Raw genomic sequence first — 27,123 nt, forward strand, 5'->3', positions numbered from 1 at the left:
GCTCGAATTCGATTAACCTACCCTGACAGGTTCGCGTTCGTATACAGGGCAGGAAGTGCCGGTGGCGAACTCATATTGTGTGAGCAACTTGGAGGGCGTGTTGGGTTCACGATTGACAGGGACAAAAAAGAGAAGGAGCAGGAGAACGTAGAACTTACTAGAAACTAGCGCAGAGGTCCGCTCGGTCAAGGGAGAGAACTCGTCGAACTGGATTGTTTTCGTAAACTGTCGCCAGCGTGTGCGAATAGTGTAGACCTCCTTGAGGTTATCTCATGACTCCGATCTGGGGCTGTGATCAGCTAGGCTCTTCCTGAACTTTTTTCTAACGCGTATGAAGAGTGAGGTTTGTGTTGTAAAAAACACGTCTAACGTGTTTGAAATTACTTGCTAGAATCCCTTCAGCATTTCAGCAGCGTAGCTCACTATTCAGTTGGTACTAATCGAAATAATTCTATTGCTAGTGTAATTTTTTACCAGAGTTTTGTGAGCATAACTTTCGCTCAGTGTGTTAACCCGTAAATCTGTACAGAACCGTTGGGAGGAACAGTGTACTACCTAGTTCTTGATCCATTAATGGATATTCTAATGCGCAAAAATTATTTAATCAAATGTCATTTTTTCTGCTTATGTTTTTATTTTGAATAGGTTGAATCGTTTCGTTAAATCTATAGCATCACTTGCTTTAGAACTGTACCTAATATTTACTCTTTTATTTATTCTGTTATTTATTAATCCATAGCACTTATGTACTGCACCAAGTTAAAAAAGGCTAGATTTTAATATCTCATCAGCAAACCGAACTTATTCTCTAACGGGACATCAGTCTAGTGTAGTAGTAGGGTGACATGATACTGAAGAGACAAAGTCGAAACGCAAATCCCTGGACTTCTATAGTTCAATCAAATCTCAAATAATTATCGAGTAAAAACAAAATTCGTAGATAAGTTTTAAACATTAAAACATTTAAACACTGTTATTTTGTGAAATATTGGATCAATTATTGGACTCTCGGCATATTCGCATATTCATATCCGGACCTTTTTTCTCATTTCCATTTGCTAAGCATTTAAATGATTTGTATCCTTTAATTATTTCTTGGTCCTTTTGAGTCTCCGTGTCATCATGGGTGATCGCTAGAGTATAAAAAAGTATAGAAAACTCAAATATAACAATATTTTATATTCATAACATCGTGTTTTATGTTCCGATAAAGGAATTGAACTGGCCTTTGCATTTGTTATCATTTCACTGCCACTGCCGAAAATGTATCTAAGGGACCATTCATAAATTACGTAACCAGTCTATTCTCAACCACCAAAGGCATCAGTAACAATACCAGTGTGCTCTCTGCTGCTACCCAAGCCAGCGCAAGCAGTTGCTTTTTTTCTTGTGTGCATTGTCTGAAGAACAAAGGGAACCGTTACTATTATTCTATCAAGATGACTGAGTCTCATCAACAAAATGTGATTCTTCGGGCTAACACGGTGGCCATTGACTTCCGGTCTTTCCGCATAAGACCGAACATTTGCTGAAGGAGAAAATGCAGCTTCGGTTTTCGGATGTCAGCTTCATCCAGTTGGAACACGTCAGGCACGCGGTGCTGATATCGTCTCACAAATTTGCCCAGGCGAAAAGATTCATTTCGCAAAACAACTTGAAACACGCTCTGGATTGTGACACCGCTAAAAGCAAGATACCTGTGTATATGGATAACGGAAACGTGGAAGTTAAATTACATGATTTGGCACCACGTACTTGCAAAGTAGCCATTAAAAGATTCATGTCGTATTTCAGAGAAGTGTAATCCATTGCGGAGGATACGTGGAGGAACTACTTTCCAGGTTTTGGTGGTGAGAATGCGAGTAGACCAACCCATTCCCTCCTACCTTACCCTGCAACAACACAACAGAAGGGGGTGATACCATTATACAGCGAACTCTATGTACATATCACGAACAAACTAACACGTGCCAGTTCTGTGAACAAACGGTACATTACGGACAACACTGCCCAGAATCCGCTAAGAAAAGCTCATGTACAGAAAGAAACACCAACACTCAGTTTCCAATATCATTCCCTGAGCCACAAACGGTTGCTAAATTTGTGGCTGCTGTTCAAGCAATAATGACAACTGCGAAAGCCGCGTCAAGCACCACAAACTCAACAGCTAATGCCATCAATGAGGGAGCTACTAGCAATGACGGAGAGTTCACGCTCGTGACCCGAAAGGGAAAGAAGTTAGAAACAACACCTGATCGCGAACATCAAGGCAGTAACCGATGATGACCCGGACATGTGCGAAGACGACAGAGATACAAACGACCCCCATGGTACAGTTGACGTGGATGCAAATATTTCCCCGACACGAAAACGGATCTCCGCGCGCAATGGCAAGTCGCGCGTACGGGATCCATCTTTGCATTAATTGTTTATTATTTTAATTGTTTACATCATGTAAATATATAAAGGACCCACGGCTCTGTGAAGCTAACGCCTTGAGCCGTGCCAAATAAACGAATTAAAAAAAAATTACGTAACCCAAAATTTGCCCAAAATTCACTCCCCCTCACAATGAATTATAACTCATTTAGCACTAATTTTGACCACTTTTTGTTCAATTTTTACTATTTTAAAAACTAACCAGTCCATTTTAAAATTTTATAATTCTTTCTGGGTCGGGTTTCGATTGAACGCATTATACTAATTACATTCCAGCACACTCTCAGAATAGTGGCACAAAGGTCCATCTGGCTAACAAGTGTTTTTTTAATTGCGGTGACAATATTTTTTATATGCTTTCCGTTTTGTAAGTTGCCCCTTTTATGGTACATGTGATAAAAATTTCACTTTGCTTTCCACAGGTAAAGATTGCTTGTCAAATAAGATATTTCGATGTGAATTTAGATGTGATGCTTCAATGTCAACCGATCCGTGCACTTTTCCAATACTCTTAAGCCAAATGAATGCGGGATTTACAGCAAGCTTTTCGAAACAAATTAGTTCCAAGAGGCTCCAACTGATTCAATTCCATAATGGCCACATTATTACGCTATTCCCAGGATAAACACAAGATACTTTCTAGAGAAACTATAGAAAAGTTACAGTGTCGCAATTATTTCATGACTACTAACTGGATGGCATTTTATTGTTTCAAGTAAATTGGTAGCTAGGTCTTCGCGTTTCTTCTTAGTTTAGTAACAAATCAGAAGTCACACAATATGGGAAGTAATATGGGTACATTTCTGTCCATACTGTACCGCAAGGATGCCAAAATTATATGTGGTGTTGAGCGTAAATTAGTTTATGCTAATAACCTGAATATATCCCAAGTAACCATAAGCATTAAGTCATTGCACTATATTGGCTAAACATTTGCACTAATGTTGCATTGAAACTCCATTACAGCATTAACAACGCAATAAAGCTCTATATTAGCATCAATAATGCATAACTGCACAGCCGACATATAGCATTATCGCTTGCTCTATATGCGTATATAAATCTGATATAACGCGTACATGCTTCAAGGATCTTTAAAGCATGTAAGCTTTACAAGTGCATTTAATGCCATTATAGAGCAAATAAAAAGCTGATATAATGCTATTGTAATGCTGTGGGTTTATTTGTTATGCAACTCTTCTTGAAGATTATATTCGGCATATTTCATTTCAATCGAACATATGCAATATAGTCCAGGAAGCAAACGCAGTGCACTTAGCGTGAAGGACGAGGCAAGGTACCCCAGTTCGAGACTTACTAAAGATAATTTTCGTAAACATTCATATCATGTGAGAACGAAAACCCATTAAGGATATTCATTACAATGCATTAGAACAGAGTGAATTACGGTTTTAAATAGAACATTTTATTTTAAAATTTTTGCTTTTTGCTCATCATACCGAAAGGAAACATAAGAAATGGTTTAAAATAAATGGTTTAAAAACCATGGCGGATAATGCCAGCCAACTGAAGTTTACCATTAGTAGTGCCAATATAAGGCTTTCAAATTTGACATTTGTACGCAGGTGCTATATAATAGCATTAATACTGCAGAAATGAGCTGTCAATCTTTGCACAGTAATAGAACTATATTTCGCCTTTTATGGCATAATACCAGCATTATATCAGTATTTAGGGCTTCACGGCTCTTTGAGACGGCTTTACATGTGGGTCTAAAGCAGATATTAGGCTACGTTATAATGCTTATTGATTACATGGGATACTTTGTTGTTCAGTCTTGCGCAGATTGTATCTGTCTTGAAGCCTCTAGTGTGACGTTTCGAAATAGTAAAACAATAGTAATTGCATTCAAAGATGGTGTGATTTGTCCAACTATTCGCCAATATCTAAATACGAACCATGTTAAGAAATGAGTTTTCAAAATTTGACTCTTTTTTGTCAGGAAAGCGTGGTCCCTTTTGCAAACCGGCTGGAGTCGCCCCTTGAGTAACCCTTTCAGCCGAATAGCATTCGACTAACCAATCCGTAAAAATCCTAGTGATACTTTGTAAGTGTTGAAATCGTACTACTATTTTAGTGCAATCTGTTGGTACAAAACATGAGGTTTGGTATATCCCGGTTTCTTTGGTTATAAGGTGTCCGCTGCCCATACCTGGAAAATTCACAAAGTTTTACTGGAATTCCTAAGAAGAATTTCCATTTCTTGGTTCCAGTAATAAATAAATAGAGGCTCCAGCGTCACCCAAAACATAATCACTGCGATTCAGGCAGAACAGTCTAAAAGTAGCAATTTAATCAGTCCAAATTTGAAACCGCGACCCCACTCCAGTCGCAGTTTATGCGACAACGGTAACGTTTCCACGATTGTTATCCACTTGCCAGTAAACCAGCCAGTTTGTTTTTCGTTTGCCACTTGCAACTTTTTTCGGCGCGTGTAAGTAATTGTGATTTTTTTATAAGGATTGGATGAATGTTGTGATTGTCGAAGCTGAATTGTTAATGCAGTCAAGTCTAATGGTATTATTATCCACTGCTGCAACTCGATGGTGCAAATAGGCGATTTGAGGATTTTTTGGTAAAATTTTGGAACGAAGATTTCTTCTAAAAGAGAGAATACACTAGAGAGAAATAATCCGTTGAACGATGACGAATGATTTCATTGCTTCATTCTGATATATTTAATACTTACTCTGGTTAATGAAGCATGTTAAAAACCTCGTTTGCCTTGCATAACAGCATCTAACATTTAAGAGTTCTTGCTACCACTGCGGGTAATACTTTGACTTCGATGCCTGTGCACTTTTAAAAACAATTACTTTTGAGTGTGCAGCATTCGGCTTCGATAGCAGTTCACATTGAGATTCTCAGCAGAAATCGAGTAAATTTTTAACATTATATCTCGATATTCTCGCTTTTATTGCCGTGCTATTCATATATCACGAATTGAATACACGCAATGCTTAACAACCGAATCTGAGCTCATTGTTAAGGGGGTACATACCTTTTTGTGCGAAAAATGTCAAGAAAGTTTGAATTTACGTAAAGGCATAAAGCAATGATTTCAGTAAAATAAACAAGCACAAGTTTAAAAAAATATATTGATAATTGGTGAAATTGTGGCTTTTTCCTCGAAACCCTTTTCTATATAAGAGATTTGCGGTGATCACGATTGAGGACCAACAGATCAATTAAAATTCCAAAACTCAAAAAAATCCATTAGTATATGAGTATTAGAGTGGGACATGGTTATATGAAAAAAAATTTCGCTCCGAGAAACTTTTTGGGTTCCATTTGGGTCCTAGAATAACTGTGCAAATTGTAAGTTCGATTGGTGAAACTATATTTTTGCGCCCATGGTTCAAAGTTTACATGGGATTTCGTATGGGGAAATCGACTTTTGATTTATTTATTTCACAAAATATTTTTTCCAAGAGTCGCCCAGTGCTTCCTAAAAATAAATAGATGTAAAATGTTTATAGGAAATTTATCGAGGAAACTAAGTCTCGAAGACCGCTAAACGATTTGACGATTGTGGAAAAGGTTATTATGCAAAAATCGACTGATGCTCTGAAGATTGATGAAAATTTCAATTTTTATAGCACCACTGTTGCTGACGGTCGAATTATATACAGAACTTTTAATTTTCTCCAATTTTGTACAAAAGAAGCCTTAATTTATCCCTCAACAATCTTGGGAAGCGCTTGTGGTTGCAAACAGTTCAGATCATTGATTTAGAAACAGTAAGAGAAAATCAAAGCAAAATTATATATACTTGGACAGCCAAATGCAGTGGTGCTAGAAAAAACAAAAATTTTCCAATCGTCAGTCCATTTTTGCTTAATAACTTTTGCCTCAATCATCAAATCGTTTTGCGGTGTTCGATTCTTTATTTCCTTGATAAATTTCCTATAAGAATTTCGCATCGTTTTATTTTTAGGAAGCACTGAGCGACTCTTGGATGAATTAATTGGTAAAAGTCGATTTCTCCATACAAAATCCCATGTAAACTTTAAATAGTGATCGCAAAAATATAGTTTCATTGATCGAGCAAAGAATTTACACAGTTGTTCTAGGACCCAAACGGTATCCAAAAAGCAGCTCGGAGCAGAAATCTTTTTTTGTCCCACCCTAATGAGTATTCCGCGTACCCTAACGATTAGTTGAATAAATAATATTTTTTTCCTGCATCCGGGAACGTTTTTACTAAAAAATCGTGTTTTTATAGATAGCTACAAAAAAACCGAAAAATCCCTTCTGTTATCAACTAATTGTGTCGGCACACAGCGAGTAAATTAAAGCAATCGGAGCTGCTTTTCGTCATTTACGCTAGTTGTACTTGCTTTGAAATTTAATACAAGATCGTTGTAAATATTTTTGACCAAATAGTATGAAAATGAAATATTACATAAAGTGCAATGGCAGTTATAAATGTCACGCTCCTGATACTACCTTGTAATCCAATATTTTAAAACCGGCCCTTTTCCATCAAAAAATTGCATAGTACCATAAAGAACCGTATCGGTACAAACAAGGGGGCTGTATTTCTGAGATTTTCGCTATCGGCATTACCGGTACCACAATCCTAGTGCAAAGCACTGCTCCGAAGACCGTCAGCGAAAAACTGCATCATTTCATTAAATTCCACATAAAATATAATCAAATATCCCCTGAAGCAGCATACTCAGCAAAAAAAACAGAATACAGCAGACAGTTCCAATTACTACACCGTTCATATCTCATTAGGTCCTGCCTCCGAGAGATATTTGCAGACACCCCACACGCGACCCGTAACGAACGAATGATTACTGCCGGCGACGACGACGTCGAATCATATATAATGTAGTCTCATATTTTGCCGATTGTTTATAAACAATCGGACCCTCAACGCTTAGGAGCGTATACAATTTCACGTGGCAATATCATGAACGTGAAATAATAATAACTCTTATTATAACATGCCTACACATACCCACGCACACGCGCCCACTGGCTGATGATAACACTCGAGTGCACTCGTCCGATGTTCCGAAGGTAATGTATCACTAGAGCACGATACCTTGATACGATCCGCCGTGGGAGAAAAATGTTTGCTTACTTCGTTGTCTGACATGAAGACGAAAACATCAACAGCCACCCTACCCTACTATACGGTTCAGAAGGCTATCTCATTGGCTCCCTTGGCGCCTACATCAGGCATCCTATTCCCCACAAACGCCAATCCCAATAAAATGCAATGCCATGTGAAAGCTGCTTCTATTGAAGTTACTGATGGAAGCATTTTTCATCTCACAAGCGCGTGTCCGCTCTATCAGTATGGGTATTGCTTGGTCAGGAACAGATAAGCGAGCAGGTCAGTCGCAAAACAGCTGATTCTTGTGGCTGTACCATTATCTCAATTGCGACCTCAGAATTGGCCCGATGAACACACCCCTTTTGAGTGATGGCTTCCGTTGTCCGATTTGACTTACATAGTATGGCTTGGTCTACATGAAAATAAAAAGAAACATCCGAGCGAAGTATTTAATTTTACACCATAGTTCATTTAGTACAATAGCATACGGATGCGCACGCTTATACCGCGTGATTCATATGCTTAAGGCTAACAATCTCCGGTCAAACAATAACCGGTTGCAGTACAGAAGCTATCTGAAATATCCACCCCCGGGGGGAAATCACGACGAATTTGCATGATTTTTCCCATCACCAACTGCTGATATCACGCCTGCCTGAGAGGCATGTGTACTAATGTGAAGTTTAAGGCAGGTATCTTGTAAACAAACAGAAAACGACCTTGACTCGCGATCTAACCACAGCAGCCCAGAAAATTCGAACGAAACAATTACGAAGCCTGGTGTACCTCAGGCACACACGTGGCGCCGATAACACATATCTATGTAGCTGCCGGCAGTAAATTGTCGACTCATTCCGAGATTCAGCTAACGCCAACGGCGGCGACCGACGCGACGACTTCGTCGTCATTGTCTGCCTGTCAGTGATGCCATGTTGGAATCTGTGTTTTATCTAAAAAAAGTCTTTTTATTTACCATTTATGGTGCGTAAGAAAACAATTTGAAATTTCCAAAAAAATCTTTGCTAAATTGGAAATATTTACAAAACATGCAAAAAAAAGCCAAAAAATCCGTCATCTGCGCCAGGAGTAGGTATTTATCTAAATATTGTTAAATAAATCTGTGATATTACAGAACAATCTTCGAATGTGGCAACCCTACTACCTATAGCTACAACGAAAGGTAAAACTTGGTCACGATGACAACGATGTGGGAGACGACGACGGTGACGAATGTCAACAACTGTCAATAACGAAGCACGTTAATCAGAGCAAACTACGAGCAATCATCTTCCGCCTGATCAGTGCAGTGTCGCGACGTGTTGCGTCAATCGATTTTTAGTCTCTCGTAGAATAAGCACCCAACCTAACCAACTGTTGCTATTACGTCGCCACTAGATTTATGTTCAATGCCACAATCCAGTAATTTTTATCGAGTGCTACTACTACTACCACTACCAGCAGTAGTCTCTCCAACCAACCGCCCGATTGAATGCCACCTATTTATAACTAGAAACTAGAGTGTCGTTTAGCCATCGGATTGCGTTGTTGTTTATCCATCATTAAGCTATAATGTTTATCTTTACTGTAGATATCGATTCCGCCCGACGTGTATAGTTAATGTGTTCCTTCTGTTATTTTCTCGTTTCAGTGCCATCTACAATGTCAGTCGCCAGCGTTCAAGCCTCCCATCTGACCGAATTGTGCAGTTCATTGAGGTAAGTTGAACCGAGACGTGAGCAGTATTCGCAATGCATTCGAAGGTTCTGGGGAGCCTCGGAAGCATTCGAAGGCACTAGGTTGGTTCGTTGACTTTCGATTCTTTCTTCGCTCGAATAGGAGAAACTATCCTACATTCGACAATTGAGCGACCGAAAATAAAACTCGCAAGAATAGAACATGCTTCACAAAACCCGTTTCAAACATATTAGAATATAAAAATCGGAAATAAACTTCAAGCATAAAAATAGGACAGAAATCCTTCAGCCTAAGAATCGCCTAAAAAGTTCTCACCCGTAAAACTCGGCAAGGATGAAACTCCAGTATAAAATCGTTTAAAAATAAATAAATCGCTCGTAGGAGCATCCGTATATCTTGATGTTCAAGATTAAAAGTCGGCTAACAAGATTTACTTTGTAAGAATCGGAAGAATTTCTTTCCGGTTTTTTTACTGAAGGTTTTTTTACCCGACTCTTACAAAGGAATGTCCCAGTCCGATTTTTATGCTTGAAGTTTATATCCGGTTTTTATATTCTAATATATTTGAAACGGGTTTTACGAAGCATGTTCCGTCCTTGCGACTTTTATTTTCGGTCGCTCAATTCAGAGAAAAACAATCTGAATCGAGTTCTACCAGATGACGACACGATTGAACTATTGATGAATAAAGTTCATGTTTGACAATTCTTTGTTGCATTCGAACTCACGTAACTCTCTTGTAAACAAACCACCGAGAATTGTCAAACGAAGTTCTTTTTTTTCTTTGCTGTGTCAATTATTTGACGGCTGAGACCGTTCACGGTCCATTTCGCCCAAACGAAGTTCATCTGGCTTATTTAGTGAGGTTATTTCGGTTAGTGCGAAACCTAATTTCATTTTGAATAAGGGCACTTCCGCCAGTATGACTGAACGGTTATTTATTGGTTATCTATCATTTAGTCTTACACCGCCGTTCTACGTATAATTGTACCATGTATGTAGAGAATCCCATAGCACCAGGCCCGTGCGCATAAAATTCTCAAGGGGGGGGGTGGTATTTGATTTTTTTAACGTTTATTTTAAAAGAAACGTACAGAAACCTTCAAACTTTGAAGATTTTTTCAGAGGCCTGGACCTAGTCTTGTGAACCAAACGACCCTGTTCAACAAATTGGGTATATGTTTGTTATCGAGAAGGAGTCATCAAAAGACACCGCTGCATAGTGGTAGGAAACCCCAAAAACGCGAACTTAATTGACTAGAGGCCAAATCATCGAATATATTCACAGGGTATCTTTGGACGAATTGTTCGTAAGAATATTCCCCGCAACCTGATAAAAATTAAAATAAGGCATGGCTTACTACGATCAAATTAAAAAATTAACTTTTTATGCTGACGAGGTAGAAAGTTGGCGTCTTCGACAAAGTTTTAGAAATGCTCGTAATAAAGAATTTTGTAGAACTAGTAGAACTTGTAGGATTTACTGTTATCGATTTGTAAAGCGTTTTCTATGGCAACACCCTCAAATTTATTTTTTTAAATATAACTTTCCATTGTGAATTTTCGTGCAAACCGTGCTCCAGACAAATGTGGGGGCATTAAAACCACGTAATATTGTTGAAGACTGTAAGTAAAAATACCAAAGTAAAAAAAACATTACAAAATGAGCTTAAAACCTTCTTACCTTTATTATGCGTAGTCCGGACATTGAAAATAGTGTCTGCTCGTCCATTTTGGTTTGCACCTTTCTCTCTTATACGCAGTTGAACTTGGTGTAAAAAAATTTAAAATTCTTCAATAACTCTAAAACGAATGAGTATTTTTACAAGAGGTGTGCGCCGCGCCGCCGATTTCAGGTAAAAATTTTATATGCAGTGTTCAACAATATTTTTACATGCAGTTTTCAACAATAATTTAATTTTTACATGCAGTCTTCAACAATTTAATGAAGTTTTAATACCTCAACATTTGTCTGAAACATCGTTTGCACGAAAAGTCACAGCGAAAAAAGCTATATTAAAAAGATAAATTTAAATTGATAATATTAAGTCCTACAAACTCAAGTTGTACAACAAAATTCTTCATTATGAGCATTCCTAAAACTTTGTCGAAGACACCAACTTTTTTCCTCGTCAGCATAAAAAGTTAATTTTTCTAGTTCAATCATAGTAAGCCATGCCTCAATTTATTTTTTACCAGATTGTGGGGAATATTCCTACGAACAATTCCTCCAAAGATACCCTATGAATATATTCAATGGTTTGGCCTCTAGTGACGTTTTTTGGCATTTCCGACCATTGTGCGTTGCCTGCTGACTCGTGGTGAATTCGGATTGGTTTGTAGTAGTTGTTCACATTGAATTTATGCTTTAGTAAGGATTGTGTTCTTGCTTATTTTGTTTTGTGTTAATCGTCATGTTTTTATCCATAGCTACTTTTCCTTACTTGCTGTTAAACTTTCGCGATATATTTCACCAGCTCAGGTCTGCTGCAAATATCGTACTCTGTTGGTACATGAACCGATCCGGGAGTGTCGATCATAAGAATTTACATCTGTTTTCAACCACCAACCACGCCGGGTTTCTTATCCTTCTTGGTGCTAGTCGTTCCTACTTATCTGCTAGCTGGAGCTGAGAACTTCTTGGCGGCGGTATTTCACCCTATACCAATGCCCATTTTCGCAATCCATTTCTAACGGAATAATCATCGGCGGTAAAATTTCTCTAGACAACGATATCCCGATTTTCTCCAACTTCGTGTTTTTCCTCCTTAACTGCCGTTGCTAGCCCGCTGACCGACAACTGCTGTCTACTCACTACTTTTGCTAATATCGAAGCTTGTCGAAACTTTATCCGATCCTTCAGAGAAGCCGTCCAACTTGACATACATCCCTTTACAGCCACCCTCGCAAAGTTTCGTCCTTGGTTTCTTCATTGACTTGTTTCTAGAGTGACCAAACTCAAATGACATTTTATGTGCCCAAACGGTTTGCAGTATATTTTTTTCCTGGACAGGAAGATAATAAATTTTTGAAAGTAATTCAAAACGCTTCTGGGGGGGGGGGGGGGGGGTTGAACCCCCCCCCCCCCCCGTGCGCACGGGCCTGCATAGCACATAGGACAGCGTTGCATATGGCGACAGTAGAAATGCAAGTAATATCTGCCATATAATACGAACAACCATAAATTTTCCAATCTCATCATTCTAAGCCGCATATTTGAAAATTTGAATAACTTTCCTAAATGAGAACAGCGAAAAATTTTCCAGATCTTTCCCAAGAGAATAAACGACGATCGCGAGCTAATTTGTCAACAGTGAGCGTTCATGAAATTTTCAAAGATGTGGCGAGCACAGGGAATAATGCTGCCGATGAATACTTTTCATGAAATTCAACATTTCATGTAAATTGAATTAATTTTGTAAACGAAGGCATAAGGGTGATGAGCCTATTTTGCGCTTCTACACGATTGCACTTTTTTACTTGTAACTCCGGAACCAGAATTTCTATTCTGACGAAATTCGGTAGCAATTAAAATGGTGAAATGTTTAAATAATTCAGTCCCCATGTTCTGCAAAAGCCGCATTAAAAACGTTAGATAAAGCGGAGCGAATCGATTTGTTTAAAAGAGTTGTGTCGAAACACCGGGAACGAAACGTATTGTGCGGCGATTATGAAGATCAGTACCCTCATGACGTAACAAATCCTGATGAACTACAGATTATCTAGAGCAGCGATTCTCAAGCTGGGGTTCGCGGACCCCTAGGGGGTCGTGAAGTAGTTGCTGAAGATTCGCGAAAAAGAATATGTTTTCCAAGTGAATATAAAAAATTGAATAAATTAATAGATTGAAAATAATATATTGATAGCATACAAAATCGATGTTAAATTATAGGGGGTTCACGATAACGATTTCACAGAGGTCCGTGGTTTGCGAAAGGTCCACTTACTTTTTACACGAAGTTCACCACCGTCCTCCTCTTAGATCCTTCTGCCCCGAAGTTGTGCATTTTGTGCAATGATGCTGCTATAGACTCCAAGATGGCGCTGTTAAACGCACTCTTGGCGTGCATCGTTACCACAGTGTAATAGGGGAGCCCGGGGCTAGTTGGCGGTTGGGGTAAGTTGGCGGAAGCCCCTTTTCTCCGTTTCTATTAGACATAAAGCATTGCCTCTCGTTGTGTACCTCAAGTAATGTGAAACACATTATCTGATGTGTTTTTGTTGCAAAGCATTTTGTTTTGTTGAAATTGTGGGCGATATTGTGTTTTCGAGCATACCAAGTAAATTTTCTAAATTTTAAATACTTTGCGATATTTAGGGTGATTTTCAATCCGTTTCCCGAATGATTATATTTTTCGATAGCGCGTGAAAAGAGCTTTCAGTATCCGTATAGATATTATATCTATCCACAAACAAAAGTTATTTTTTAAATAGTTTTTAATAAAATATGCGGTTGGGGTAAGTTGGCGGTGTTGCACGCGGGGCAAGTTGGCGGTACTATTTACAGTGCAAAAATGTCATCAAAAATTTTATTTCTGGAATTCACTCCAAAGTAAGAAAATCTTTTTCTTGTGTATCTCGCCAATGTAGGAGACATTTATTCCGGCCAATTGCACGAAAAATTTCGAAAATTTGCTTTTGAATAGGGAGTAAGCGTCAAAGTCAAAATTCCGGGGTATTGAAATTGAAATATAATAGCAAATGTCGGTTAATATACAGTTTTCTCGAAAAGACATTCAGCACGTTCCAAAAGGACCCTTGAGGTAATTGAATCTCCATTTGATTGCTTAGTTTTTGGCATATCCTCACATACCGCCAACTTACCCCGGGGCCGAGGTAAGTTGGCGCGTTTTCCCCGTCACATATTTTTGTCTCTAGAAAAGGAGACAATGCATCAAACACTTTTAAAAAAATCAAAGATGTTGGCAACAGTCTGCTCTTTCATGCCGCGTGTTCTATTTTGCCAGATCTACCTACATCAAAGCGGTAAAAAATGAAAACTAAAAACACCGCCAACTAGCCCCGGTCTCCCCTACCGTTATCATCTCCTCTTCAGTTCAGATGCCTTCTTTTCTCTCTCTCTCTATGGGGGTTCGGGTTCCTTCACCGCAGATCTTGCATTCCGAAATCCAAACTGCCTGTTTGACAGACCGTTTTCATTTCCCGTGACATTCGTTGCCCTATTGAGAATTACCCTTTCCGAAAGCTTCCCGTAATCCATGGGCCTGTACAATGCTGGGTTTCTTTGCAGTTTCCCTGGTTTGGACATCGGTATTTCATTCATTCAAATTATTATCAAGGTATTCACAGTCCCAAACGGCAGCCCTAAGTTTGCGCCGCTAAAACAACAAAAATGATTCATAAAAAATTGAAAAACGATCCATAAAAAAGTTGTCCATGTTCCATAAAACAAAACTGAAAATCCATAAAACAGTGTGAATGATTAGATTATGTAAAATTGAACCATAAAATGGTCGTAAAAGAGCACTAAAATAGTAATAAAAGAGCAATTAAAATCAACTAAATCCCCATAAAAATATTGGAAATGTTCCATAAAATGATACATTTTGCGCCATAAATTTACTGACATTGATCCATAGAATATTAACAATGTACATTAAAACACGTCGATATGTTCCATAATATCGACCAAAATGTTCCACGATATTACAAAATGGATCACTAAAATGTCAGAAAAAGTTCCATAAATTTGATAAAAATGTTTGCTAAATAATTTTTCTTGCTCCATAGAAGATGTAGAAATGAACATTAGAATCTTTCATATATCGAACGTTAAATTATGGTTCATGGATATTTACAAAACCATAGGAAAAGAAAATGTAAAACGATCCATTAATATGGGCTTATGCACCAGAAAAATTAAATTTAATGAATTCATGCGAAATTGTTGCTATTCGAACTAATAATAAAGTTTATTATATTTGGTTGTAATGTCAAAGTACAACAAACAATGCATACATTATAGTTAAACTTCAGCTTCCGTATCCCACTAGTAAGCTAACTGACCTTAGCTAACCTGAAATCATTATGGCAACTCTTTAAACGTCAGGGTATTTATGATATTAGAGCGCTGAGAGTTATTAGACCACTGGAACAGGCTGGCATGAGTCGCAAATACCAACTATCTGAAGCGAAAACGGACACTTTATACACGAACACTGACTAATGTGACTACGCCACATCGCTTTCTAGTGCACTGTCCGACTTCGCTGCCGCTCAGTCGGCTTTTAACTAGCTATAGCCCCTATGTTTAAGTAAACCGGGCAAACGAGAGGACCACGGGTTTGCTTGCAATTTCAGCTACGGGTTAATCAATGCCTCGTCCAACGGATCCTCAGTGGCTTTGCGCGGCTTCGGATCCTTGGCCTCGGATATGCGGCCAAGCCGCATCACACTAGCTCCCAGTATAAGCTCACTTGTTAAAACACTGTCACTGTTATGAGAATTGTTAAGCACAACTTATTTTTTCAGTTTACCATAAAATTTCGCATGAATTCATTAAATTTATTTTTTCTAGTTCATAAGCACAAATTAATGGATCGTTTTACATTTTCTTTTCTTATGGATCGTTTTGTAAATATCCATGAACCATAATTTAACGTTCGATATATGAATCATTTCTAATGTTCATTTGTACATCTTCTATGGACCAAGAAAAATTATTTAGCAAACATTTGCATCAAATTTATGGAACTTTTTTTGACATTTTATTGCTCCATTTTGTAATACCGTGGAACATTTTTGTCGATATTATGGAACATATCGACGTGTTTTAATGTACATTGTTAATATTCTATGGATCAATGTCAGTAAATTTATGGCGCAAAATGTATCATTTTATGGAACATTTCCAATATTTTTATGGGGCATTGGTTGATTTTAATTGCTCTTTTATTACTATTTTAGTGCTCTTTTGCGACCATTTTATGGTTCAATTTTACATAATCTATGGATCAAATCACCCCTTTTTATGGATCATTCACACTGTTTTATGGATTTTCAGTTTTGTTTTATGGAACATTGACAACTTTTTTATGGATCGTTTTACAATTATTTATGGATTATTTTAAATATTTTATATGCAAAAGTACATTTTCCCGTCCCAAACATGTCCGGGAATACCAGGACTGCATTTTTCAATGCCTCATCGGGGATTCAGAAACTTTCTTCACTTTTAAACTCTTCGCCACCGTCAGAAGCTCGATATGGGAGACTTGCATATCTTCGGCGATTTCTGCTACTTCGCTGTACGGTGTCGACAACCACGTTATTAGATAATGCTTTTGGCAAGGACCCTCCACGATTACCTTTGGATAAGGGCACGTTTGAAGTGGCGTCGATGGAGCTTTGATCTTTGTCATTGCGATTCGATGAGCGTTGCCCGAGCAAACGAAAAACTCATAATACCCCCATGCTGATGGTCCGAATTCACCACCACTGCATATACCATGATAGTGTTTAGAAGGAGTTCAACCCATGAAAACCAGGATCTGGAAGATCCAGTTATTTAAAAACCATATTCTGGTGTATATATGGGTTTTGAGACCATGTTTTGAGACAACCGTCCAAACAGGTTGTAAAATTTGACTGTGTTCATGGTATTTTTAAAGGGTTGTATGGGGTTTGTATATTTAAGTACCCGAGCATTTGTATATTTTGGTACCCGAGCATTCTCATGTTTGAACCAATGAGAATTTGCTCGGGTACCTAAATATTAGCTTCAGGTTCTCGGTACAGCTTTTTGTACCAGTTTAATTTGCTTAACCCTATTTCCCGTTTGAAACCGTTTCTGATCGCACGGAACGGTTTGTCTCTACCTGGTTACATAGCTCTATCAGAGCACACCTCACTGCCTTCTTTTGTGACCTCTACAAAAGACCGTAGCTTCCTGAGTTATAACTCTCACGTTCGCATCCTCTCCTGCCGCTTCTGCCACGAGTTCCAGATAGATCGATATCTTGATCGATGGATCCTTCTTCAACTCCAATAGCATCTCACCATGAGTACGCCTAGTTCTTCCTGGGACAGCTGTATACGTGTATACCGGTCACCATATGTCATCTCCTAGGCTTCTGCTTTTGCTTCCTCCGTGGTCTTCAGCGCATTTTCGACTCTCTCTCAAACAACACCATCTGTTCGTATTCGATGACTGGTACGACAGATTGTCCTTGCTTTTTACGTACTCGTAAAGCTCATCGAATTATTTGCCTCAACTTCATCACTTTGGGCAAACCAGTCTTCTTGCTAATCCGTTCTGGCTAACGGATTCGCTACACTTGTTCCATTTTTAATTGTTTATCTTTGCTATTTGTGTTATTTAGGTTAATTATGATACCTTCCATATTGATGGATCCCAACTCCAAGCCGCTAGTCGCCTCTATTTGATCCCTCCCATGGTTTAATCACCATTGCGAACAGTGAGGTCGCATGCGAGCTCATCAAGGTGCCGGGTTTCTAACCTATAGAAGATAGTACGGGACGGGAGGAAACTATAAGCCATTAGCCCACTCGCCGTTTTAGGTAGGCGTAACCTATCCTTACCAGGGTAGTGGAATACGGTAGCTGTCGATTCGTAATGCCACTCAAACTCCATGTCCTGCGACCAGTTTGTTATAATTAGGATCTTACTGGTATCGACCCGAATGTGCCGTTTGGCGCTCCTGGCAATATTGGATCACTTTGATTGTGCTTGCAAGAAGGCGACCAAAGCTATCAGTCCTTTCGCTAGAATTATGCCAAACAACGCTATGTCAAACAGTGTCAAGAGACGTCTTCTGGCTAGTGTATCATCATCGATACTGAGATACGGAGATCCTGTCTAAATTACGGCGCAAAAAACAGCGAAGTCGAGTGAAGCTGATACGTACTTCCAGGCTCATGGTCGTATATCAGGAATCATATAGCGACTGACTCAAATGGCACGTTCACCATGTTGATCGGAGATTTGTGCCTGCTGTGATTTGTCTTTTCATCATTTCCCGATGGGAAGAATTGGAAAAGTGGCAAGATTGGGGATACGGAAGTAATCACTGTAATCATTCACTCCCAAGGGAGACACTTCTAGCAGAGCAGATATGTCAACACCCCCGATTGAATAATGAGATAAAAAAACGACAACACCCCCGAAGAGATATTATCATTCAGATACGGCTTAACCTATAGCTCTTTACCACATTGGGTTAGAAACAATAACATATCCTTGAGTTTCAGCTCTCTGTACATAGGTTCATCTATGCATGAAGAACCAAAAATCCGGATACGCAATTGTATTGCAGCGCCAGCATTAGCCAATTCGTCCGTCCATTCATATTCAGTAATACCGGAATGACCGAATACCCACAAAAGGTAGATAGCATTTGAAGTGCTTCGAATTGATTTCGGCATACGATTACTAATTTCGGTCTCGAATCTGTCGAACTAAGTGCTTTCAGGACAGCCGGACTGTGAGTGCAAAAATAGATTCTTTCAATTAGTCCAGGTGCGTTTCGACTTCGTTTCTTCAGAACCACGGCATTTGTCCAATGCATCGGGATGACGCTAAGCCCAAAATTGGGAACAGTATTGTGGACACACTAAACGACTTCTATCTTACGATTTCCCGTAAGTGATGAAGTTCTAACTAGTGCTAACGAGACGTATGCTGATTTCATTTTTAGATTGTAGGTTCGCTCTAATATTTACAAAATCCTTATAAAAATGACAGTTCCGAGCGAACCTAGAACGACACTGATCTAAAAACGAAACCAGCAGTACTGAAATCGAACCTTGTAGCTGCACAGGCAAATGCAAGCAAAATGCTATATCAATCCCTAAAGAGAACATTGTTTTAATACCAGCATGAAGGGCAAACAACCTAACCAAGGTTACCATATTCACAGATTTTTCTGTAATGTCACAGATTTTTTTCACAATTTTTGATCACAGATTCTTTTTCACAGATGACAGATTTTTGGCATTATGATAAAAATTTCACAGATTTTCACAGATTTTTGGAAATATTGTGATTTTTCACAGATTTTTTGGAAATTTATCACAGATTTTCACAGATTTTTTTTTCCTGTTTTAGTCATCACAGATGGTAAAAAGGTTTTTTTGGCCGAAACACAGATTTCAATGTGGCATCCCTGACTAACTATCATTAGTCCAGGTGATTCTTTTACCGCAAATTCCCTGTTAAAGTGCTGATGGTACGTCACACAGAATCGCGAAGATTTTTGCTTGGAATTCAGTACAGTATCTACCAAGCGAATTAGATTGGTTTAATCTCATTTCACGACAATAGACACCAGCACCGGCTCGACCAACAAAGAACCATCAGTATAACAAACTATGTATTCTTTAAGTTGTCGCTCCATCCAGCCAGACAGCCATTCCTCACGAGGAGGAATTCTCACATTGAATGTTTTAAAAGGAAAACTACATTGAATATTTTCTCTTGAAAATTTGGGTAGTTAAGAGTGTTTTGTTTACACTGTTATTTTTATCACTGTCACTATTTCGAAAATTGGAACAAATGGCGTCACCCGATAAGCAACGTCGCGAATTGATTTAGCGCAAGTACCTGGAAAATCCTCAACTCTCACATCGGGACATCGGAACACAACTCGTCGTATGAATAAACGTTACTACCAAACTCTGAGCATCGAACGGAAGCAGAAATGCGGTCAGAAAAGATGTTCTATTAGTGATCAGGGTCACAAGCGTGTAGTGAAAGCGTTTAAGCGAAATCCCAATGCTTCGGTCAGGAATGTGGCCAAAAGTTGAATCTATCCAAGTTTTTCAGTCATAGATCAAAGGACCGGGATGGAATGTAGAAGGCTCCAAATAAATAAGAATATATTCATCGCAGAGACTTGGTACCTTTGAATGAAATGTTCAGAATGAATTGCTGAATAACATATACGTAGTCAGAAAATGAAAAGAAGAGGGGGGGGGGGGCTTGTGTACTCCCCAGTCCCTTTTTAGATTGTTTTGCATAAGACAAAGAATCATTACGTCCTTGTAAATGTCAACGACTGAACTTTCTTAATATATTGATAGACCCAAATTTGAATTATACTACAATCTTTGTTGTGAAAAAAAATATTTACAATATTTAGGATTTACACATACAAATTTATTTGTTTTTGCTTGAGGCAAAAACTAACTCAGAGCTGGAAATCGCCTGAAGTATATTTCTGGTTCGCCAACATCACCTCTGTTTCGCGTGAACCTAACTCAATTTCATCAAAAAACGCTTGTTTGAAGCAGTGATGTCCTAGAACACGTTCTAGAACACGTTCCTGTTCTCGTCAAGCACGCGTGCTGTTCTTTATACAAGCACGCAAGTGTGCCTGTTCTTGCAAGACCAGTGTGCCGCGTGCTTCAAGAACGTGTTCTCGTTAATGTTAGAAGAACGGGAGCTCTCCGAGAACACGAACACGAAGTTAGAAGAACACATACCTGTTCGTGTTCTGGCTTCTTCGTGTGCCGTGTGCTTCGTAGAATCGGCACGTGAGTCGGCTCTGAGCTGCGTGCCGATAGCATCGCGGTGCTGTACAATTTTTCGTTTTTCTTATTGCATCTCGGGCGGATGAGAAACGAGCAGCAGCAAGCACATTGATGATTCAATGTATTGACGGTGTGAGGCTATGCGAGGGTGCCGTGAAAATATTGATTCGAGAGCGTAGAAATAGCGGGGTTGGCAAAGCAGTACACATTTAGAGCTAATTAAAATTATAAAGCTCTTTTAGGCAATTGGGAAGTAATGCGGGCTGTGGAAATAATCAACGTTACAAGTAGTATATTTTGATTAACCAACTTGATTTCGCCTACCGCCGATCGTCTGTTCGTGTTTACGAATTGTAGGAAATAGTGAAACATTGTGTCAACTACAGCAATATGTAGAATCATTGTCAAGTCGTGCTTGCAAATATTTGAATTTGTTTTCCGATGAAAGGGATATGGAGGTATTTTCGGTGGAAAAATCGGGTTTTAAAACATAAGGAAGGATAATAAGATAAAAAAATCAGGATGCTTTATTAATTAATCTTTATCATTTTGAAAGAAGTACAAATCAAATATTTTCTTTTTAAGTGTGTATATCTATATTATTCATTTTCATAATGAAGCTCAACAGAATTGAATAACATATCATTTAACTTGACGAATAACACATTTTCCAAGTTTTTGTCCAATAGATTAAGTCGGCGATCGTTTAAAATTATACCCAAAGCACTGAATGCACGCTCCACAGATACTTGGGTTGCTGGAACAGATAGAGCCACTTGTGAAAGCGCATACAGCTCTGGTTCTTTTAGCCGCAACCCGTACCAGTAATCGAGTACGTTCTCATCCGTCGATAGACGTATCGATAGTTGCAGTTTTGACAACTTTTGTTCCATTGGCTCTTCCTTGTCAGTCACGTGCAGATGCTTAGCTTGTAACATTGCTTCCAGCTTCGATGTTCCTGGGGATTCTAATACTTTAGGCACTGTATTATTGAGTTTAAGTTGTTCAGATAATCTTAAAAGATGTTGAATTGCTGTTTTCTTATTTATCTCACTCATGAAGTCTGATAGAGCAAAATTTACCCTGGGGTCCATATAAATAGCAGCCAAGAAGGCAGAATTCGTAACTAATGATTCTTGCCTTTTCTCAATTGCCTGAATGAGACTTACGGACATGTTAGATTTGATTTCTTTCAATTCCAAAATAGTTGAAAGCATAATGATGAAAAAGTCTCCCATTGTTAAACTTGCTGACTGCAATTTCACTGTTGCTATGTAAATGGGATGAAATGACTTCGAAAAATCCCGAATAAATGCCCAAATATTTTCGTGAATTGCCACTTCGTTATTATCCTTCACAAGCTGTCCAATGAAATCTTCATTTTCTGCGAAATAATTCGTCATCGTAAATGCGGAATTCCACCTTGTTTCAACGTCTAAGGTTGGAATTTTACGATTTGCCAGTGCAAACTCCGCTCTAAATGATTTGCGTCGCAGTATCTTAGCTGTATTTCTTACAATGGCAAGCTTTTTCGACATTTTAAGACTTTTCATCGTGTCATAAACCGCTAGCTGAAGGGTATGTGCAGCACAGCGAATGCCGGTTAAAAATCCCTCTGTGACCAATGCGGTAGCCTGTTCCTCGTCATCATCTTGACCGATTGGCTGGATTTCAATATCAGATTCACATTCAAATTCAAAACATGACTTCTCGTCGTTGGTTTCGAATCCTTCTGCAGTTTCGTCGTCTTCCATTTCTACGTGCTGATCTTTTTGCAGAAGCTCTGCAGCTTTGATAAAGTTAGCGCCGTTATCTGTTGTTATCGCATATACCTATATTCACCACAAATAAATCAAAACATGATATAAGAGTTATGTCCTTACGGATTTAGAAAAAAACGAAATTAAGAAAATGATTCAATACTAACTTGATCAATTTCCAAATTAAATCGGTTTAATATAGCAATAACTTCTTTCTTAATATTTTCAGCTGTTTGAGAAACTTTAATGTCTATAAGGCCCAAGGTGCGAATTATAATCACTTTTCCATTGAGATACTGCGCGTTGATCCCCAATATATTTCTTCCCTTTCGTGTTGCTGAGTCCAACTTTAAACAAAACAATTTATTACTTAACTCCAGCGCAATTGCTTCCTGGAACACTATCGCTGTGTACTCCACTTTTAAAGCGATGTTTTTTCTGTTAATGTTAATTTTTCCGAGACCAGATTCAATAATTTTTAATATATCCGATAAGCCTGGTTTCTCAAACACATTGAAAGGAAGGCCTCCAGATGTGACTGCTTTTACACATGACTTGACATACAAGTTTTGATCAATTTTGACAAGTATCCTAGATTTAGCACGGTCAGTAGTGTCCGCCGCACGTTCCGGAGTTTCACTCTGAGACTCGCAAGAGAACAAATTGCAATACAGATCGTTGTGCACATGCTGAAGATGACGCTTCAAATTACTAGTTTTTTTTACGATTTCCTTGTTGCAATGTTGGCAAATTGCAGTTTTATCTCCTGCTTGAAACTGATTCTGGATGATCTGCGAGGATTCAGAAATGTCCTGCTTCCGTTTTTTATGCTGGGATGACATCTTAATGACTTGGGTACTATTCACTTTTATCCACTTGATAAATACTGGAGCATACACTTTTGTTAACTAACTTGAATTTTTAAAAGTGAGGCAATTTATAACATCTCAAGCTCAAGCGAACGCTCTTCCCCCTCTTCGTTATTTCCCAAAATTCGCAAGAACGATCCATCTCGAACTATATCTTCGGCAGTAGTGCACTTCGGATCTTATTAGAATTTGCGAAACCGCTTAAATTTCTGTAGAAAAAAGGAGCGGACATATATGTATATGTGTTCTTGTAAGAGTTCTCATTCCTGCTCGTTATTCTACTAACGTTTTGAAATAAATCGTTGCTGAAAAATATGAGCTTCGAAAATTGTGCAGAAAACCCCATTTTTTGGTTCTATTAGAGTGAGCATTCTCGTTAATTACTAAGGGTGGGCGAAACGCGATTCTGGTCTATGCGGTACGAAACGGAACGAATAACTCGTGCGATACGAAATTTCAATAGTAGATGTTCGCAACACGAAATTCTATTTTGATGAAAACATTTGCGAACTATTGCGAAATTTTCCAAAAACTTTTTAATATAAGGAAATTTAATTCTTTTTAATACTTTTGAATAGTAGAATGTGTCCAACTATGCAAAATGTTTGTAACTCATGCTAAGCGATCGGAGATTAAAAACATTTTTCAAAAATGTGTGACTGCATATTTGTAAAAATAGTCAGGAAAAGCCATATACATTATTAGAGCAATTATCTCTTTTCTAGTGAGCCCAAGGCTTACTCGGCCAAAGAAGCAATCTAGAAAAAGAAAATTACAATACATTTAGTTCTAGCGAATTCTGAACTGTTACATCTAAGTCTTTTTTGCTACGATTATAGAGGTTTTAACCTTAATCATTTGCCTCTTTTACAGGTTAGAAAAAGTTCTAACCCTATGTGCGGGGTTGGGACACGAACACAGGTGAATTGTGTTCAAGACCAACTACGCTAAGCCTTTTTGAGAGTCAATATTTATTTTTTTTTAAACGTATGCTCGTCAATCTAAATTTTATGATGAAACAAGTATTTGTTTTCAGGTAATAACTGTTAGATTATAAAAAATAAACTCGAAAAATCTACCTTTTCCGCACATCATAACTACAAATGCGCAAAATGAAGTTTCTTAGGATAAAAAGATTAGGTTTGAAGTGCATTTCGTGGAAGATTTCCACTGGAACTTCTATAACAGTTATAAGACTTAAAAAAACAGGAATCCCAGAAATTATTTCATCATATGTTATTCAAAGCTTTTCCGAAGACAGCAAATATGTATCATTCATTATACTAGTCAAGCCCCCTTATTAGGTCACTGAGCACAAAAACAAAATTATTTCGGAATATCCAATTTCATTCTTCCTTTGGTTTTTTGGTTAATATCTCGTGTGAAAATTGCCCGATCAATACAATCAATAAACTGTTCAAAGCACGTTCTCCAGCCAATAATATAAAATTACATGTAGGGTTACAAGCGAGCACAGTCGATATAAAAAAATTAAGAATGGTCGAAAATTATACTTGTTGCAGCTTAGTCGCTTGAAACCTAGATAAATTTATATTTGGTCTACCCAACGCTACACATTTTCGGAAAGAGTAGAACCTCACCTTTCGAACTGTATGTTTCATCGGTATTTTTTCGAAATATTGGCGAATAAATGCAAAAACTACCCAAAGCTTTTCAGAAAAATCTCAAAAACGCTTTTTTAAAAAAGAAAACGGGTATTGTTTTTGTGTTAAGCGACGCAAACTCGATTTTTCTTAGCTTAGCTTACTCCAAAATTTGTAAACTAGTGTTATTAAATTTGTAAATAAGTCAACCTGGTGCAGATATCTCAATTACCTTTGAATATGCCGTTAACGCTCAAGATGGACGACTTTTCTCTGTGATTTAATTGTATAAAATGAGTAAGCTGTAGTTTGAATTAATTTATCATTAGTGCAACATGCACATAACATATCAGATAAATCGTTGCTCCGATCAGCTATCGAAATCTGTCCAGTCATCGCAAGTCGGCTTTAAGAGTTGAGAATAACTCCCGATGCATCGGTGTGCCTTTCAGTAGATAAATCGTTATAATTTTTATGGAAAATCGATTTAACCAAGAAACAACTCTAAAATTAATTGAATTTTGATAAATTTCGAAAAGTTTCGCAAACTTTGCGAAACAGGCAAAAAAATTCGCAAAATTTCATCGAAATCTGCGAATTTAAACGAAATTTTTCTTAACGTTTCGTCTCGCAAAGTTTGCGAAAAATTTCATTTCGTTTCGTTCCGCCTACCCTTATTAATTACTGGGCCTACAATCGCGGAAATGCGTACATATAGAATGTTAGCAATATTAATACCTCATTTCTAAGAATCAGTACAATAACTAAAATTGGGCGAAAATTGCGAAATAACGGTGTTGAACAAAGATGGAAAATGCTGCTCTAACCAACGACTTGAAATGAAACTTAATTAATTAAAGTAGGATGAAAGTTGGCTTCTTACGCTTTCTAGTACATTCGAGATTCAAAGCTTTTTCGGATTAGTGATAAAAAAATCAAAATATTACAGTAAAATAGTTAACTGCGTATACATGCGAAATCACGAAATAAATCACTTAAGTATTATAATAGTGTTATTAGAACCACCGAAACATTGTATAAATATTATTAATTTTAGAAAAAAAAAACACTGATTTGAACTTCAATAACGCTGGTAAAACGCAATTTTTGAATTAACCTAATTTGGTTGGGACAGAAAATGTAAGCCTAAAAAACAAACGGAACCAAGAATGAATTTTTCTTTTGGTTAATTTAAATACACAACTTGTAACGTTGATTATTCTCACAGTCGGCATTACTTCTCAATTGCCTAAAAGAGCTTTACAATTTTAATTAGCTCTAAATGTGTACTATTTTGCCAACCCCGAACAGGAGAATCATTCAATATTAACGGGTTAGTTTATTTCGAGGGACGAGGGACTTCTGCTCGACCACATTTCACGCCAGATTTATTATTCTGTTTTTATATGCTATTTCTACGCTCTCGAATCAATATTTTCACGGCACCCTCGCATAGCCTCACACCGTCAATACATTGAATCATCAATGTGCTTGCTGCTGCTCGTTTCTCATCCGCCCGAGATGCAATAAGAAAAACGAAAAATTGTACAGCACCGCGATGCTATCGGCACGCAGCTCAGAGCCGACTCACGTGCCGATTCTACGAAGCACACGGCACACGAAGAAGCCAGAACACGAACAGGTATGTGTTCTTCTAACTTCGTGTTCGTGTTCTCGGAGAGCTCCCGTTCTTCTAACATTAACGAGAACACGTTCTTGGAGCACGCGGCACACTGGTCTTGCAAGAACAGGCACACTTGCGTGCTTTTACAAATAACAGCACGCGTGCTTGCTAGGAATTCAGAGCAGGTACGGTGCGGCTCGCGTGGTGTTCTAGGACATCACTGGTTTGAAGTAACTATCCTGGTTTCGTTCCTAGATTCTTAAACGAAAACGTGAATAGAAACAATTCCGAGTCTTCAAGGAATCTAAGGATATGCATTTTTTCAAATTCTGACTCTGAACGGCCAAGAAATATGGTTTTAAAATGTGTAAAACTTAGAAACCGTTGTACCATTTTAAATGAGATAATAGTAGAGCCTAAAAATAGTAGCACATAAACATGTAAGATTGATTTTTAATTCGGTGGTATAAACCTGCGTTGAAGATGTGCGCCTTATGTTATACTAAACTATCTAAAAATGGAACTGGGG

General features: G+C 38.1%; 1 protein-coding gene across 1 annotated transcript in view; it reads left to right on the forward strand.

The window, feature by feature from the left end:
* The window catches only part of LOC131681939 (protein pinocchio), a 172,908-nt gene that overhangs the window by 139,562 nt on the left and 6,223 nt on the right, over positions 1-27,123 (forward strand). Inside the window, exon 3 of the mRNA XM_058963041.1 lies at positions 9,180-9,246. Coding sequence (XP_058819024.1) covers positions 9,180-9,246 — 67 coding nt within the window. The remainder of the gene's footprint in view (positions 1-9,179; positions 9,247-27,123) is intronic.

This window comes from Topomyia yanbarensis, chromosome 2, assembly GCF_030247195.1.
Source record: "Topomyia yanbarensis strain Yona2022 chromosome 2, ASM3024719v1, whole genome shotgun sequence".
Taxonomy (NCBI): Eukaryota; Metazoa; Arthropoda; class Insecta; order Diptera; family Culicidae; genus Topomyia; species Topomyia yanbarensis.